This window comes from Spermophilus citellus (genome assembly GCF_964194105.1).
Source record: "Spermophilus citellus genome assembly, chromosome: 3".
NCBI lineage: Eukaryota > Metazoa > Chordata > Mammalia > Rodentia > Sciuridae > Spermophilus > Spermophilus citellus.
In genome coordinates this window covers 14,857,018-14,869,535 of record NC_138184.1, presented here as the reverse complement: position 1 = coordinate 14,869,535, position 12,518 = coordinate 14,857,018, and the positions used below count along the sequence as shown (strand labels likewise).

The 12,518-nt window shown below is 41.3% G+C and overlaps 1 protein-coding gene across 1 annotated transcript in view; it reads right to left on the bottom strand.

The window, feature by feature from the left end:
• LOC308643303 (uncharacterized protein) overlaps positions 1 to 11,441 on the bottom strand; it is a gene marked incomplete at its 5' end in the record, with an annotated part of 34,228 nt that extends 22,787 nt beyond the window's left edge. Inside the window, 4 exons of the mRNA XM_081283204.1 lie at positions 3,151 to 3,208; positions 3,418 to 3,652; positions 5,057 to 5,118; positions 11,348 to 11,441. Of these exons, the coding sequence (XP_081139330.1) occupies positions 3,151 to 3,208; positions 3,418 to 3,652; positions 5,057 to 5,118; positions 11,348 to 11,441 (449 nt within the window). The remainder of the gene's footprint in view (positions 1 to 3,150; positions 3,209 to 3,417; positions 3,653 to 5,056; positions 5,119 to 11,347) is intronic.
• Between the last annotated feature and the right edge of the window lie 1,077 nt (positions 11,442 to 12,518).

Here is a 12,518-nt window from a genome sequence, read left to right as displayed (position 1 = left end):
GTGCTCCTAACTTGAAACCTCTCTCTCCTTCTTTCGAAGACGCCACTCCTCCTTCAAGACCCCTGGATCCCCACTGGGGCTGGACCCGGCAACACAGGGTTTCTCTCCAGTGTGCATTCTTCCATGTACTTTAAGGGTGGAGAAATGACTGGAGGCTTCCCACACTTCTCACATACATGTTTTCATGTCACTGTGAATTCTCTGTTGTTGTCTGTGGGGGCTGGGGTCACCACAGGCTTTGCCACATTGCTTGCACACATAGTCTTTCTCCAGGGTGACTTATATCTTCTGACTAAATAGGAATGAATGAAAGCTTTCCCACCTTGTTTACATATATAGGGCTTCTCTTCACTCTGAATTTGTTCACATGGCTAGATGAACAAAAGCCTTTTCCACATTGTACACATAGATAGGATTTCTCTCCATTGTGCTTTATTTCATGTATTTGAAGGGATCTGGGGAAATGATAAGCTTTCCTACATTGTTAACATGTATAAGGTGTCTTGTTGAGAGCCACAGCCAAAGGGGCCCCAGCAAACTTCCAGCTGCCGGCTGATGATTGGCTCACAGCAGCCCCAGCAACATCTAGCTGATTGGCTCCTCTGCGGTGATGTTCATTGGGCTGTTTCCCTGCCCTTCAGACTGCCAGCTGATGATTGGCTCACAGCGGCCCCAGCAACATCTAGCTGATTGGCTCCTCCACGGAGCTGCTCATTGGGGGACTTCTTTGGCTCCGCCCACACGACCCAGCCAATCAGCCTCAAGAGCAGGAGGATTGTGGGAGGTGGTGAGGTTTGTGTGGGGATGAGAGGCTTGTGGGAAGCCGGTGGTGGCAGTTGGGCTCTGAGGGTTTTTTCCTGAGGAGTTGTTTTGTTTGGCGTTTGTAGTTCTAAAAATAAAGTTAGTTTCTTTTGACAAGTGGCTCCTGAATTGTGCCCAGCCAGACTGCGGCAGTGTCTCTTCACTGGGAATTCATTCATGTGTTTTAATATGGCTAAAAGAACTAAAGCCTTTTCCACATAGCTTACATTCATAGGGTTTTCCTCCAGTGTTGAGTTTTTTCACGTCTTCTGAATGCATTGAGATAACTGAAAGCTTTCCCACATAGTTCCACCTATAAGGTTTCTCTCCACTGTGCATTCGTTCATGTTTTCTAATGGAGCTGGAAGTAAAGCCTTTTCCACATTGCTTACACACATAGGGTTTCTTTCCACTGTGAATGTGTTCATGAATTTGAAGCGAATTAGGAAAACAAAAGGCTTTCCCACATTGTTTGCACTTATAAGGTTTCTCTCCACTGTGAATTCGTTCATGGATTTTAACATACGTGGAAGAACTAAAGGCTTTTCCACATTGTTTACAAATGCATGATTTCTGTCCACTGTGAATTCATTCATGTGTTTTCATGTAGCTAGAAAAACTAAATCCTTTTCCACATTGCTTACACACATAGGGTTTCTCTCCACTATGGATTTGTTTGTGTGCTTTAGCATTGCTGGGTGATCTAAAGGCTTTTCCACATTGCTTACATATATAGAGTTTCTTTCCACTGTTAATTTGTTCATGCCAGTGAAGAGAACTGAGAAATGTAAAGGCTTTCCCACATTGTTTGCAGTGATAAGGTTTCTCTCCACTGTGAGTTCGTTTGTGTACTTTAACGTTGCTGATGAACTAAAGGCTTTTCCACATTGCTTACACATGTAGGGTTTCTTTCCACTGTGAATTTGTTCATGAATTTGAAGAGAACTGAGAAATGTAAAGGTTTTCCCACATTGTTTGCATTTATAAGGTTTCTCTCCACTGTGAATTTGTTCATGTTTTTTAATGTAACCATAAGAACTAAAGGCTTTTCCACAGTGCTTACACACATAGGGCTTCTCTCCACTATGGCTCTGTTTGTGTGCTTTAGCGTTGCTGCGTGATCTAAAGGCTTTTCCACATTACTTACATATGTAAGGTTTCTTTCCACTGTGAACTCGTTCATGAATTTGAAGAGAACTGAGAAATGTAAAGGCTTTCCCACATTGTTTGCATTTATAAGGTTTCTCTCCACTGTGAATTCGTTCATGGATTTTAATGTAGCTGGAAGAACTGAAGGCTTTTCCACAGTGCTTACACACATGGGGTTTCTCTGTTGTGTGAGTTCTTTCATGCTTCTGGAAACCCCTGGGGATCATGCAAGGCTTTCCCATCTTCCTTATATTCATATGGCTTCTCTCCATGTTCCTGATACTCATGTGCTTTGTGTCCAGCATGAGATGTCAGGGGCACAACTAGGGATGGATCAGCAATGGTGACTTCTCCACACACATGGTGTTCACTTGGTTTTACTCCAGAAGAATTTCTCTTGTTTACAAAAGGATTTGTGATGTGGCTGATGATTTCTCCACATTGACTATCTTCTTTCTGTTCACAGAGTCTAACACTTGAATTCTGCAAAGTATGAAAAGCACATTACTGAGGATTTGTTTACTAATAATTTAGCAGAAGAATTGGCTTTATGCTGTGTAAGCTTTACTACTGAGCTACATCTCAGTCCTTTAAAGTTTTTTTTGTTTTTTTGAGACACCATCTTAGTTCAGGGCCTCACTAGAGTGCTGAGGCTTGCCTCTCACTGGAGCTCCTCTACCACAGCCTCCTAAATTGCAGGGATTAGAGGAAGGCACCACTGCCCAGTTCAGGTTTCTAAATAATCCTGCCAAATTAAGATTTTGTTAACCATGAAAATGTTAATTATTTGTAAATACAATTGAGTACTACTTGTGTAAAATGCATGGGACAAAACTCAGATTGGGATTTTGTGATATTTGTGTATACACAGTAAAATATCTTCAAAATGAGTCCCACTTGAAGATAATTTCATAATCTTCAATAATTTATACACAAAAAAACACTGTGTATAAAAAACTACCAGAAATTGTCACTTATGACATCAAGTCAGTATTCCAGATGCTGCCTACACTGGAACATTTTGGATTTTGAACTTTCCAATTATGCATGCTCAACCTGCATCGTTGTATGCATCGTTGGGAACAAATAGAGATAAATCAATTTGAACCTTGGCATGTGTCTTTTCCTTCTTTTCATGATTTTGTATAAGTTACTCCCAGATTTCTGAGGGATACTGCCTTCTCTAATGAGTTCAATTACCTTAGATTTCCCCTGGAATTGTAGTGATCATCGATGGCCTGATTTTTCCATTGTTTTCCTAAAATGCAGACCCAGAAACATCATTATGACTCATTTCAACATTACAGAAAAAACTATCAGAGTCTTGTAGATCTGTTGTATAATGTCACCATGCTAGTATAGTCACCAAAATGTGGGCTTTCCATATTCCAGATCATGGAACAGAACTGACAAGCAAGTAACCACAGTTCTCTGATCGACTAAGTGAGGAAAGTATGTCACCCTTACCTATAGTGGTCAGGTTCCAGAAGGTTTCCTGCATCACATCTCTGAAGAGCTTCTTCTGGGAAGGATCCAGCAGAGCCCACTCCTCCAGGGTGAAGTTCACAGCCACATCCTCAAAGGTCACTGGCTCCTGAAATATCCCACAGGTATTCCCAGGAGGAAGGTGAGACACACAGAGCACTGGAGATCTGCACTCACTGTGTGAGAATTTCACAGGATACCATGTCCTCCCAATACTCTGTCACCTGGGTGTCACACTCTTAATCTCCTACCAGGCTCACATCCTCTCCACAGCAATTCTGGTGCTGATTTGCACCTACTGGTAGAGTAACAGGGAGAACAGGAACACTGGCTCTGTTGCTGGGTCTCTAATTCTTTCTGCACGAGGGTCTCTGGCACTTCTCAGAAAAAAAGTCCAAATATTTACTGCACAAAATAACAGTAGCTGTCCTGAGACAGCATATTCTTAGAAATGCTTGTGAACAAACTTTGATCTTTGTTGCTCTCTGGGAACTACTGTTAAGATGGACCTCACCAGAATAACTGCAGGAGGGGCTTGGGGTTCCCAAGAGGGTTATCCCAACAAAATGCAGCCTAAGTCCTGTTAGTCCCCTAATATTTGCAATATTCTGACATGCTTGTCAGAGGTTTCCTATCTCATTAGCCCACAAATATTCTCTGGGTGATGAATCTCTTGGGAACTGATCTTTAGATCAGATTTAAAACTTCTTTTTACAACTCATTGTATAGGGAATTCAGTCCATTCTTTGGATTTGCACTAAGGGACCACAACTGGAAGCCTATATCTTAGTTCCTGTACATCAATCAGAATTAAATAGTAAATAAGACTCGTGAAGGATAATTCAGTAGACTAATAGGTAATCATTAAAGTTTTGGTAGGAGAATGTTAAAAAACAATAAAATGGCTAATCTGTGTCAGAGCTTTCCTGGCCCTTTCCCGATGAGAGAGCCGGTCTGTGTGGGGGTGTGACTGACCACTGACCCTGGGGGCCAATCACTGACCCTGACCTTGGAGTGCGGCCCCCCTCAACCTTCATTGGATGGAATTCTCCCCTGAATTTCTTGTTCCCCAATAAAAGGCTACTCCTTGGCATGCTCACTCTCTCTCTCTCCTGCTAGCCCTGAGTAATCCTTGCTGCCCTACCGGGTGGTTAGAGGTGGGAACCAGAGAGGGGAGCCGTCTCAGACCTGGTCATAGAAAAAGGTAACTGAGTCTGTGTGTTTTATTTCGATCTCACTAGCTAACTTTTATGCCAAGAACCTCATTAATGAAACCAGTGCGCTGGTCGCATGGTGGAGATACCCGCACCCAAAAAGAAAAAGGGCTGCAGTGTAGGCCAGTGTTAGAGCAGTTGCCTAGCATGTGCAAAGCCTTGAGTCCAATCCCCACTATCCCCACAATAAACATGATTAATGCACAGAACAAAAATAAGTGAATACATGATTAAAGACACTCTAAACACTTTAACTCAATATAAGACACCATAAAGAGAACTGTGTCCTTGTTTGAGGAACAAGCCAAATACATATAAATAGTGACGATCATAGCAAAACACACAGGCTTATATATAAATGGAGGATAAACTGATGCATAACCCTGACACTGTAATTTCAATTTTACCACAACCTTCACACCAGTGGCTGAAATCAAATTTAACCTCATCAAATATTTCTGCTCACACACTGAAAGAAGAGAATTTGATCCATATAGATACCCGTTAGACTCCTCAAATGTTCACATAGCAACTATAGCAAAAAAGAGAAATCAAGGTGCACTCCTGTAAGCCCAGCAATCTGGGAAGCTGAGGCAAGAGGGTGGCAAATTCACAACCAGCTTCAGCAACTTGGCGGGACTCTAAGCAACTGAGCAAGACCCTGTCACTAAATAAAATATAAAAAAAGGCTGGGGATATGGCTCAGTGGTTAAATACCCCTGGGCTCAATCTCTGTAATAATAATAATAGTAATAGTAATAAAGAAGAGGGGGAGAAGGCTCATTAATAGAAAAAAATAGAGAAAATCCATTTCAAGGAAACCTCAGAATTTGAACTCAGTCAACAAAGACATTCACTGGGCGAGTAGTGCACTCCTATAATCCCACTGAGTCAGTAGGCTAAGGCAGAAGGATCACAAAGCTGAAGGCCAGCCTTGGCAACTCAGCAACACTGTAATTCTTAAAAAAATAAATAATTAAAAAGGGCTAGGGATATGGCTCTGCGATAAAGCTGAAATCCTCAGTGCCAAACAAAAAAGCAACCTGCCAAACAAAAAAAGACCATAGAGTAATTTGCAGATTCCAATTATAACAACTTACATGAAGCTATAACCATAGGTGTTCCATGGCATACTGGAACAAGGGGAACAGAGAATCAACTAAGATGAAGTTAAATGATTGAAATTACGTGGTTGCAAGAACACAAAGAACAGAGAATAAGCTTCAGAGACTGTTTCAACAGTGTATCACCTTGGCATGCCTTTTGGAAAGAAGTTCTTGAAGAGTGAAGCAAAAAGATGTAGGAACAGGGATCACATAAAGTAAAACAAGTAGTTACAAATATGGTGTATATTAGCCCAACCATATCAATAATCACTTTAAATGTGAATGTTCTGTAGACAGACTGGTAGAAAACTAGATCCACCCTTGTGTACTTTATGAGACAAAAACAGGTTTGTTTTATTTTTAACTGTCAAGACATCAAGTCAGGAGTCAAAATTTATTTTATATATGAGAAATAAATTCAAGAAATCTAGTACTGGGGCGGGGTTGTGGCTCAGAGGTAGAGCGCTTGCCTAGTGCATGTAAGGCCCTGGGTTCGATCCTCAGCACCACATAAAAATAAGTATTGTGTCCAACTACAACTAAAAAAATAAATATTTAAAAATAAAAAAATAAAAAAAATAAAGAAATCTAGTACTGTGAGAAATCACTAGAGGATTATGTTTACAGTTCTCTCATCCCAAAAAATATATATGTGAAGTAATGTAGTTGGTAATAAGCTCAATTTAATAATTCAACAATGGCTAAATTGTACGTGCACATTTGTGTGATAAAGGGCACTGCAACCAGGAACATTGAGCTGTGAGTTGCAGCCAATACATTTTTAAATTTTTATTTTAGTACAGGGTCTAAGTGGCACAGGATTGGTCTTGGACTTACCACCTTCTTCCTAAGCCATTCAAATGGATGAGATTACAGGTAAGCCCATGACATCTGATTGAAAGCATCATATGTGAAATTACAAATTCGTTCAATTTTTATCAATATATATATATATTTTTAAAATACATCAATATGAAGACAAAAATGAATTAAATCTAAAGTTATGTCTACTCTTATTTTGACCCCAAAACAATTTTGGAAGATCTATTAATTTTGTACCAATCAAGTTGTACCTCAAACAAAATAATAAGGAATAAAGGGATTAAATAATGATAAAACAGTTGACTCTCAAGGAAAACATAAAAATCCTTAATATATAGTCTCTTAAACAGAGCATCAAATCACATGAGACAAAACATGGAACTGAAGGGAAAATCACAGATTCACAATTATATCTTCAGATTTCAACTCATCTCTATCAGCAAGGGATAGAATAAGTCAGAAAATCAGTACTAGAATAGTTGAAATTAATAACATCAGACATCAACTAGAGACATCTGCTCAGGTAGAAACCACTACAGCGTGCACGTTCTTCTGCCTTATCCTTTTGTAGTGTTGAGACTGAACCCAGGCTTTGCAAATACTAGCGAAGTGTGCCTACCACTAAGCCACATCCCAAGCCTCAGTACACATTCTTGTCAAGATCACAGTGTAGCAAGAAATGAGATTTAGGACAGTGAGATCTGGAAGCAATATGTTATTCCTGGCTCCACAGCCCAGAGGGATAATTCCCAAAGCCTGAGCCCTGAGCACAGCAGGGCTTTTACTTTTATACATAAGCACAGTTGGGGTACCTCAGGCAAGGGAGTTGGTGCAATTCTATTGGAAGGTGCATTCTACTTTTCTTATATGGGTGCAAGTTGTCAACAGTCCAGAGACTGTTAGCTCCTACTGCTTAGGGATTTTTACTGCACTAAGCCTAAACTGGGATTGTTCTGTCCCCATTGCTGGGTTTCCTGCTTCTGCCCTGCAGTTATCTTTTACAGGTACCTGTTAGCCACCCCAAGCCTCTATATTTACATGTCAGAGTTTCTGTGTCAGCGTGCAAAAACCATAGCCTGTCAGCTCTTAAAATGCCAATGTTCCCATTTTTGTTCTACCACAGTATAGATTCATTACCAACATGGACCATGTTCTGAACTACACGACACACCTTAACAAATCTAAAGGAATACAAATTGTGCAGAACAGTTAAACCCCCAACCATTGGCTGATGCTGTATGTTGGCAAAAGCCAAGCCTGGGAAACATTCTTTGCCAAAAGGTGAGGACATGAACAGCCTTGACACTCGGCTCTGACACTAACAGTTATAAAAGTTCCAGTAGAATGGGTTTTCTGGGCACAGCAGGATAGCTGTAAAAAGCTTCTTGTTCTGTAACTTTTTAGCATGCAAAGAAGCCTCTTAATAGCTCACAAGCCTTGAAGAATTTATAATGCCCTGATAGCTAAACTTCCTGATTAGAAGACTCTATATAATAAACATGCCAATTAGTTCTAGGTCACTGTTCCTCCATCAGAGGCCAGGGTTTCATCTGGCCCCAGCTGTGCTTAAAAATGCCTCAGTTCATTTGTCTCTGTTTTTCTCCCTTCCCCAGTACTCAAGATCCTTTGTTGATGCTGTGTGGGTCTCAGCAAGAAGCCATAGACACTTGCTCCCTTTCAGACCATACTGAAATTAAAGCAGACATCAGAAGCATAAACTTAACTGGCAAATGTCCAAGATACATGGCTGAATGGAAGAAAACAACAGCAGAGAAATTTAAGTATTTCAAAATATGTGAACATGAACAAACATCTTTTTAAAAAATTTTTAGTTGTAGATGGACACAATACCTTTATTTATTTTTTTTAAAGAGAGTGAGAGAGGAGAGAGAGTGAGAGAGAATTTTTAATATTTATTTTTTAGTTCTCGGCGGACACAACATCTTTGTTGGTATGTGGTGCTGAGGATCGAACCCGGGCCGCACCCATGCCAGGTGAGCGCGCTACCGCTTGAGCCACATCCCCAGCCCCAGACACAATACCTTTATTTGATTTATTTATTTTCATGTGGTGCTGAGGATCGAACCCAGTGCCTCACACATGCTAGGCAAGTGCTCTACCACTGAGCCACAACCCCAGCCCTGAACAAAATCTTACCATCACTTGTGGGATACAGAAAAAGCAGTGCATAGGGAGAAATTTACAACAATGAATGCATTTATTCGAAAAGACGAAAAACTTCAACTCAACAGTTTAATGTACCACATTGGATAACTGACAAAAGAAGAGCAAGATGTTACCGCTGTTGACCGGTGCCGATGTTGAAGAATAACACCAAAGAAGCACGCCGAGGCAAGGTCAGAGTAGAAAGTAGAAGTTTATTAAAGGACAGCAGAAAAGACTTCTCCCGGAGGAAGAAGGGGACCCAAGAGGTGGAATCCAGTTTGCGGGCAAATGTGTTCCCCTTTTTATAGGTTTGGTGATGAAATGTAGGTTGGAGAGCCCGAGGGGTGGGACACTTCTTTGTGATGGGCTATCTTTAAGTTTGCTGGGGGCTGTTCATTAACACTTCTTTGAGGTGGACTTTGGCCTAGGGCCTTTTCGGGACTTCGTCAACATTCCATGAATTGTCCTGTGTTTTCCCTGAGTCATTCCCAGCATGGCCTCCATTTTAGATTTCACTCGGTATTAGACCCGATTTACCTAACTACACTGACTACCTAACTTTAAATCTGGCTTCAAAGATACTCTTAAAGCACAGAAAAATAACTTGGAAGAAATCAACCAATTTCTGGAAAGAAACAATCCAGAAAAACTCACATGAGGAAAGATAAACAATGTAAATAAGGCTCTATGTATTACAGAAATTAAAACAATAGCAACTCAAACACAGAGAACCAGGCCCACCTTGTCTTTTGGGCTTGAAAGGGTAAAGTTTCTAAGCTGGAAACCTTGAATTGAAATGTAAAAGATTAGGTACTATTAAGTTCCTCTGTTACACCCAGATTCCTGAGATAGTTAAGACAACGCCCTACTGGCCATTCAGCCTAGGGCCCTGTGCAGTTTGTCACAGGGCCCGAACCAATCAGTTTGAATGTGTACCCAGTTTAGAAGTGACCAATCACCCCTGCCCAGCCTGTTCCCGCCAATGAATGTACTAATCATGTTTCAGAGTTGTTGTTCAATTTTCCCTGATGATGATTTGTTCTGATGTATGCAAAGCCCCCCACCCTCTCCAAAAAGTGTACTTAAGCTCTGCTTGACCTTTGCTCTGGGCTCTGGGCTGCTCTCCCTTCTTGAGTGAGCACGGAGCCCCAGCGCGCTGGAATGGATCCCCAATAAATCCCCCTTGCCATTGCATGGAGCTAGTCTCGTGTGGTCTCTCCTTCTCCGACGTTTCGCCGGACCCTTACAGGCTTATTCTTAACACTTAAGAACACCAATCATTACAATGTCTTCCAGGCAATAGATGCAAAAGTACTACTTCATAATGTATGAGGCTCATAGTGCCAAGATACAAAATTAGACAGACATTATAAGAAATAACAAAAATAAATGAATAAAGGTGAGGAGTGTAGCTCAGTGAGAGTGCCCTGAGTTTCAATCCCAGTACAGAGTAGGGGGAGAGAAGACAAACTGCTTCCAAGAATAAAGATGAAAGAATCTTTATAAGGGCATAGCTCAGTGGTATAGCACCTGCCTACCATGTGTGAGGTTCTGACTCTGATCCCTGGCACTGCCAAAATAAATAAATAAGAAAAAGAAAAAATCCTCAACAAATAATGGCAAAGTACATCTATCCTTATACGAACAGCATGATCCAACAAAACTACGTAGGAATTATTATAAGTAGTTTTAAAAATACTTAGTTGTAGATGGGACTTATTTATTTGGACAGTGCTCAGAATTGAATCCAGTGCCTCATACATGCTAGGTAACCATCTACCACTGAGCCACAACCACTGCTCCTACTATAAGTATTTAAGAATGACCAAACAGCTGGGTGCAGTGGTGCACACCTGTAATCCCAGTGGCTCGGGAGGCTGAGGCAAGAGGATCATGAGTTCAAAGGCAGCCTCAGCAAAAAGCAAGGTGCTAAGCAACTCAGTGAGACCCTGTCTCTAAATAAAATACAAAATAGGACTGGGGATGTGGCTCAGTGGTCAAGTGCCCCTGAGACCAATAGGCAGTACCAAGAAAAAAAAAAAAAAAGACCAAACATTTAAAAGTCAACTCATGTAACTGATCATCTCCAAAATCTAAATAACAAAATCTTAAGATCAAATCAATAGGAACAGAGAAAGCATAAAACAAAATAGTGATAGGCATTCACACTGAGAAAAAAAAAACAAATAAAAAAAGACTTCTCACATGTGCCATTATGACCTACCTACAAAAATCCCAAAGAACCAACAAAAACTCTGGGAATTAATACTGGAATGTAGCAAGGCTGTAAACACACACAAGCTTAATATGCAAAAATCCATCATTTTTCTAAATATCAAGTATAAATATCAATTTCAAATTAAAAACAACACTATTTACGCAGAAGAAAAAGTTGGACAAAGAGACAATTTTACAAAAAACCACTAGAGAAAATTGCTCAAGGCCAGAGGTAATCAATAAAGGCAAGATATATCTCAGTGGCTCAAGAGGCTGAGGCAGGAGGATCTCAAGTTCAAAGTCCACCTCAGCAATTTAGTGAAACTCTGTCTCAAAATAAAAATAAAAAGGGCTGGGTGTGGGAGGCCGTCCTTGCACTTGAATTACCTCCCCAGCTGGGCGAGAGGCGCTCAAACACACCTTTGAGTTCAGAGCTTTCCCCACCCTTGTTGGGTCCCAGGGCTTGTCCGTGTGGAGGCATACCTGATCACAGCCCCTGAAGACCCGATCTTCTCACTTGACCTTGGGACACTGTCCCCCCTTAATCTTCATTGGATGGGATTTTCCCCAGAATTTTTTGTTCCCCAATAAAAGTCTACTCCCTGGTGTTCTGTCTCTAGCTGGCCTCTTCAATAAACCTGGCTACTTGAATGGATAGCTTGAGGCTGGGGGTATGAGAAGCCATCCAGGAGCTGGTTTAAAGGTAATTTGAGTCTGTCTCTTTAATTCAAACTCCCTTTGGATTTCCCACGTGGCCCAACCTTCACCTATAAATTAGCCTGTGCTGGCAGGGCTAAAGCTGGGGATGCAGGTCAGTGGTGAAGCACCCTGGTTCAATCCCCAATACAAAGAAAAGAAAAAAAAAAAGAAGGTTTATTTTTGGGGATATGGCAGTGCTTAAAGACCCTAGGTTCAATGCCAGTATTAAAAACGAAACAAACAAATAAAACAATAACAACAAAGAAGCCTGAGTGAGGGTGGAGGTTCAGACGTAAGACGATGTTGCCACCTCTAGTCTCCCGTAATCTACTGAGGCAGAGCGCAGATCCTCCACCCAGAAGACCCGTATCATAAGAATGGTAGCGATTTCTGCTTAATAAGTTCCTCTTCTCAGAAAGTTTTTTACACAGGGTATCAGGAAAAAAAAAAAAAAACACGATAAACTTCTGCATACAGCACTGTGGTAGGCAGTTTCCTCTTTTTTGGAAAATGCTGTTTGTAAATGAAAAAAAAAAAACTTGTAAAACTTCTAGTCTCAAAAACTGAAAAAGCACTCGTCAGTAAACCTTCAAAACCCCTCCTCCCAGTAGGGACAAATAGAGAACTCCAGACTCTGCCGCCCACAGAATGCTTTAGGCAGCGGCCTCTCTGGGCCCCGCAGTCAATAAACCTGCTTCCCGAAAATTCCCACGGATTCCCGGGTGCCCAACCTCTCCCGTCCTCCATCACTAGCGCCTTCTTGGCACCCCACTTGCTCCCCTCTAGAAAGAAAAGTCCTTTCTGCCACCCACTGAGGGGTCTGCAGACCTCACAGCTGGGCTTCGCTGCTTTGCGGTTC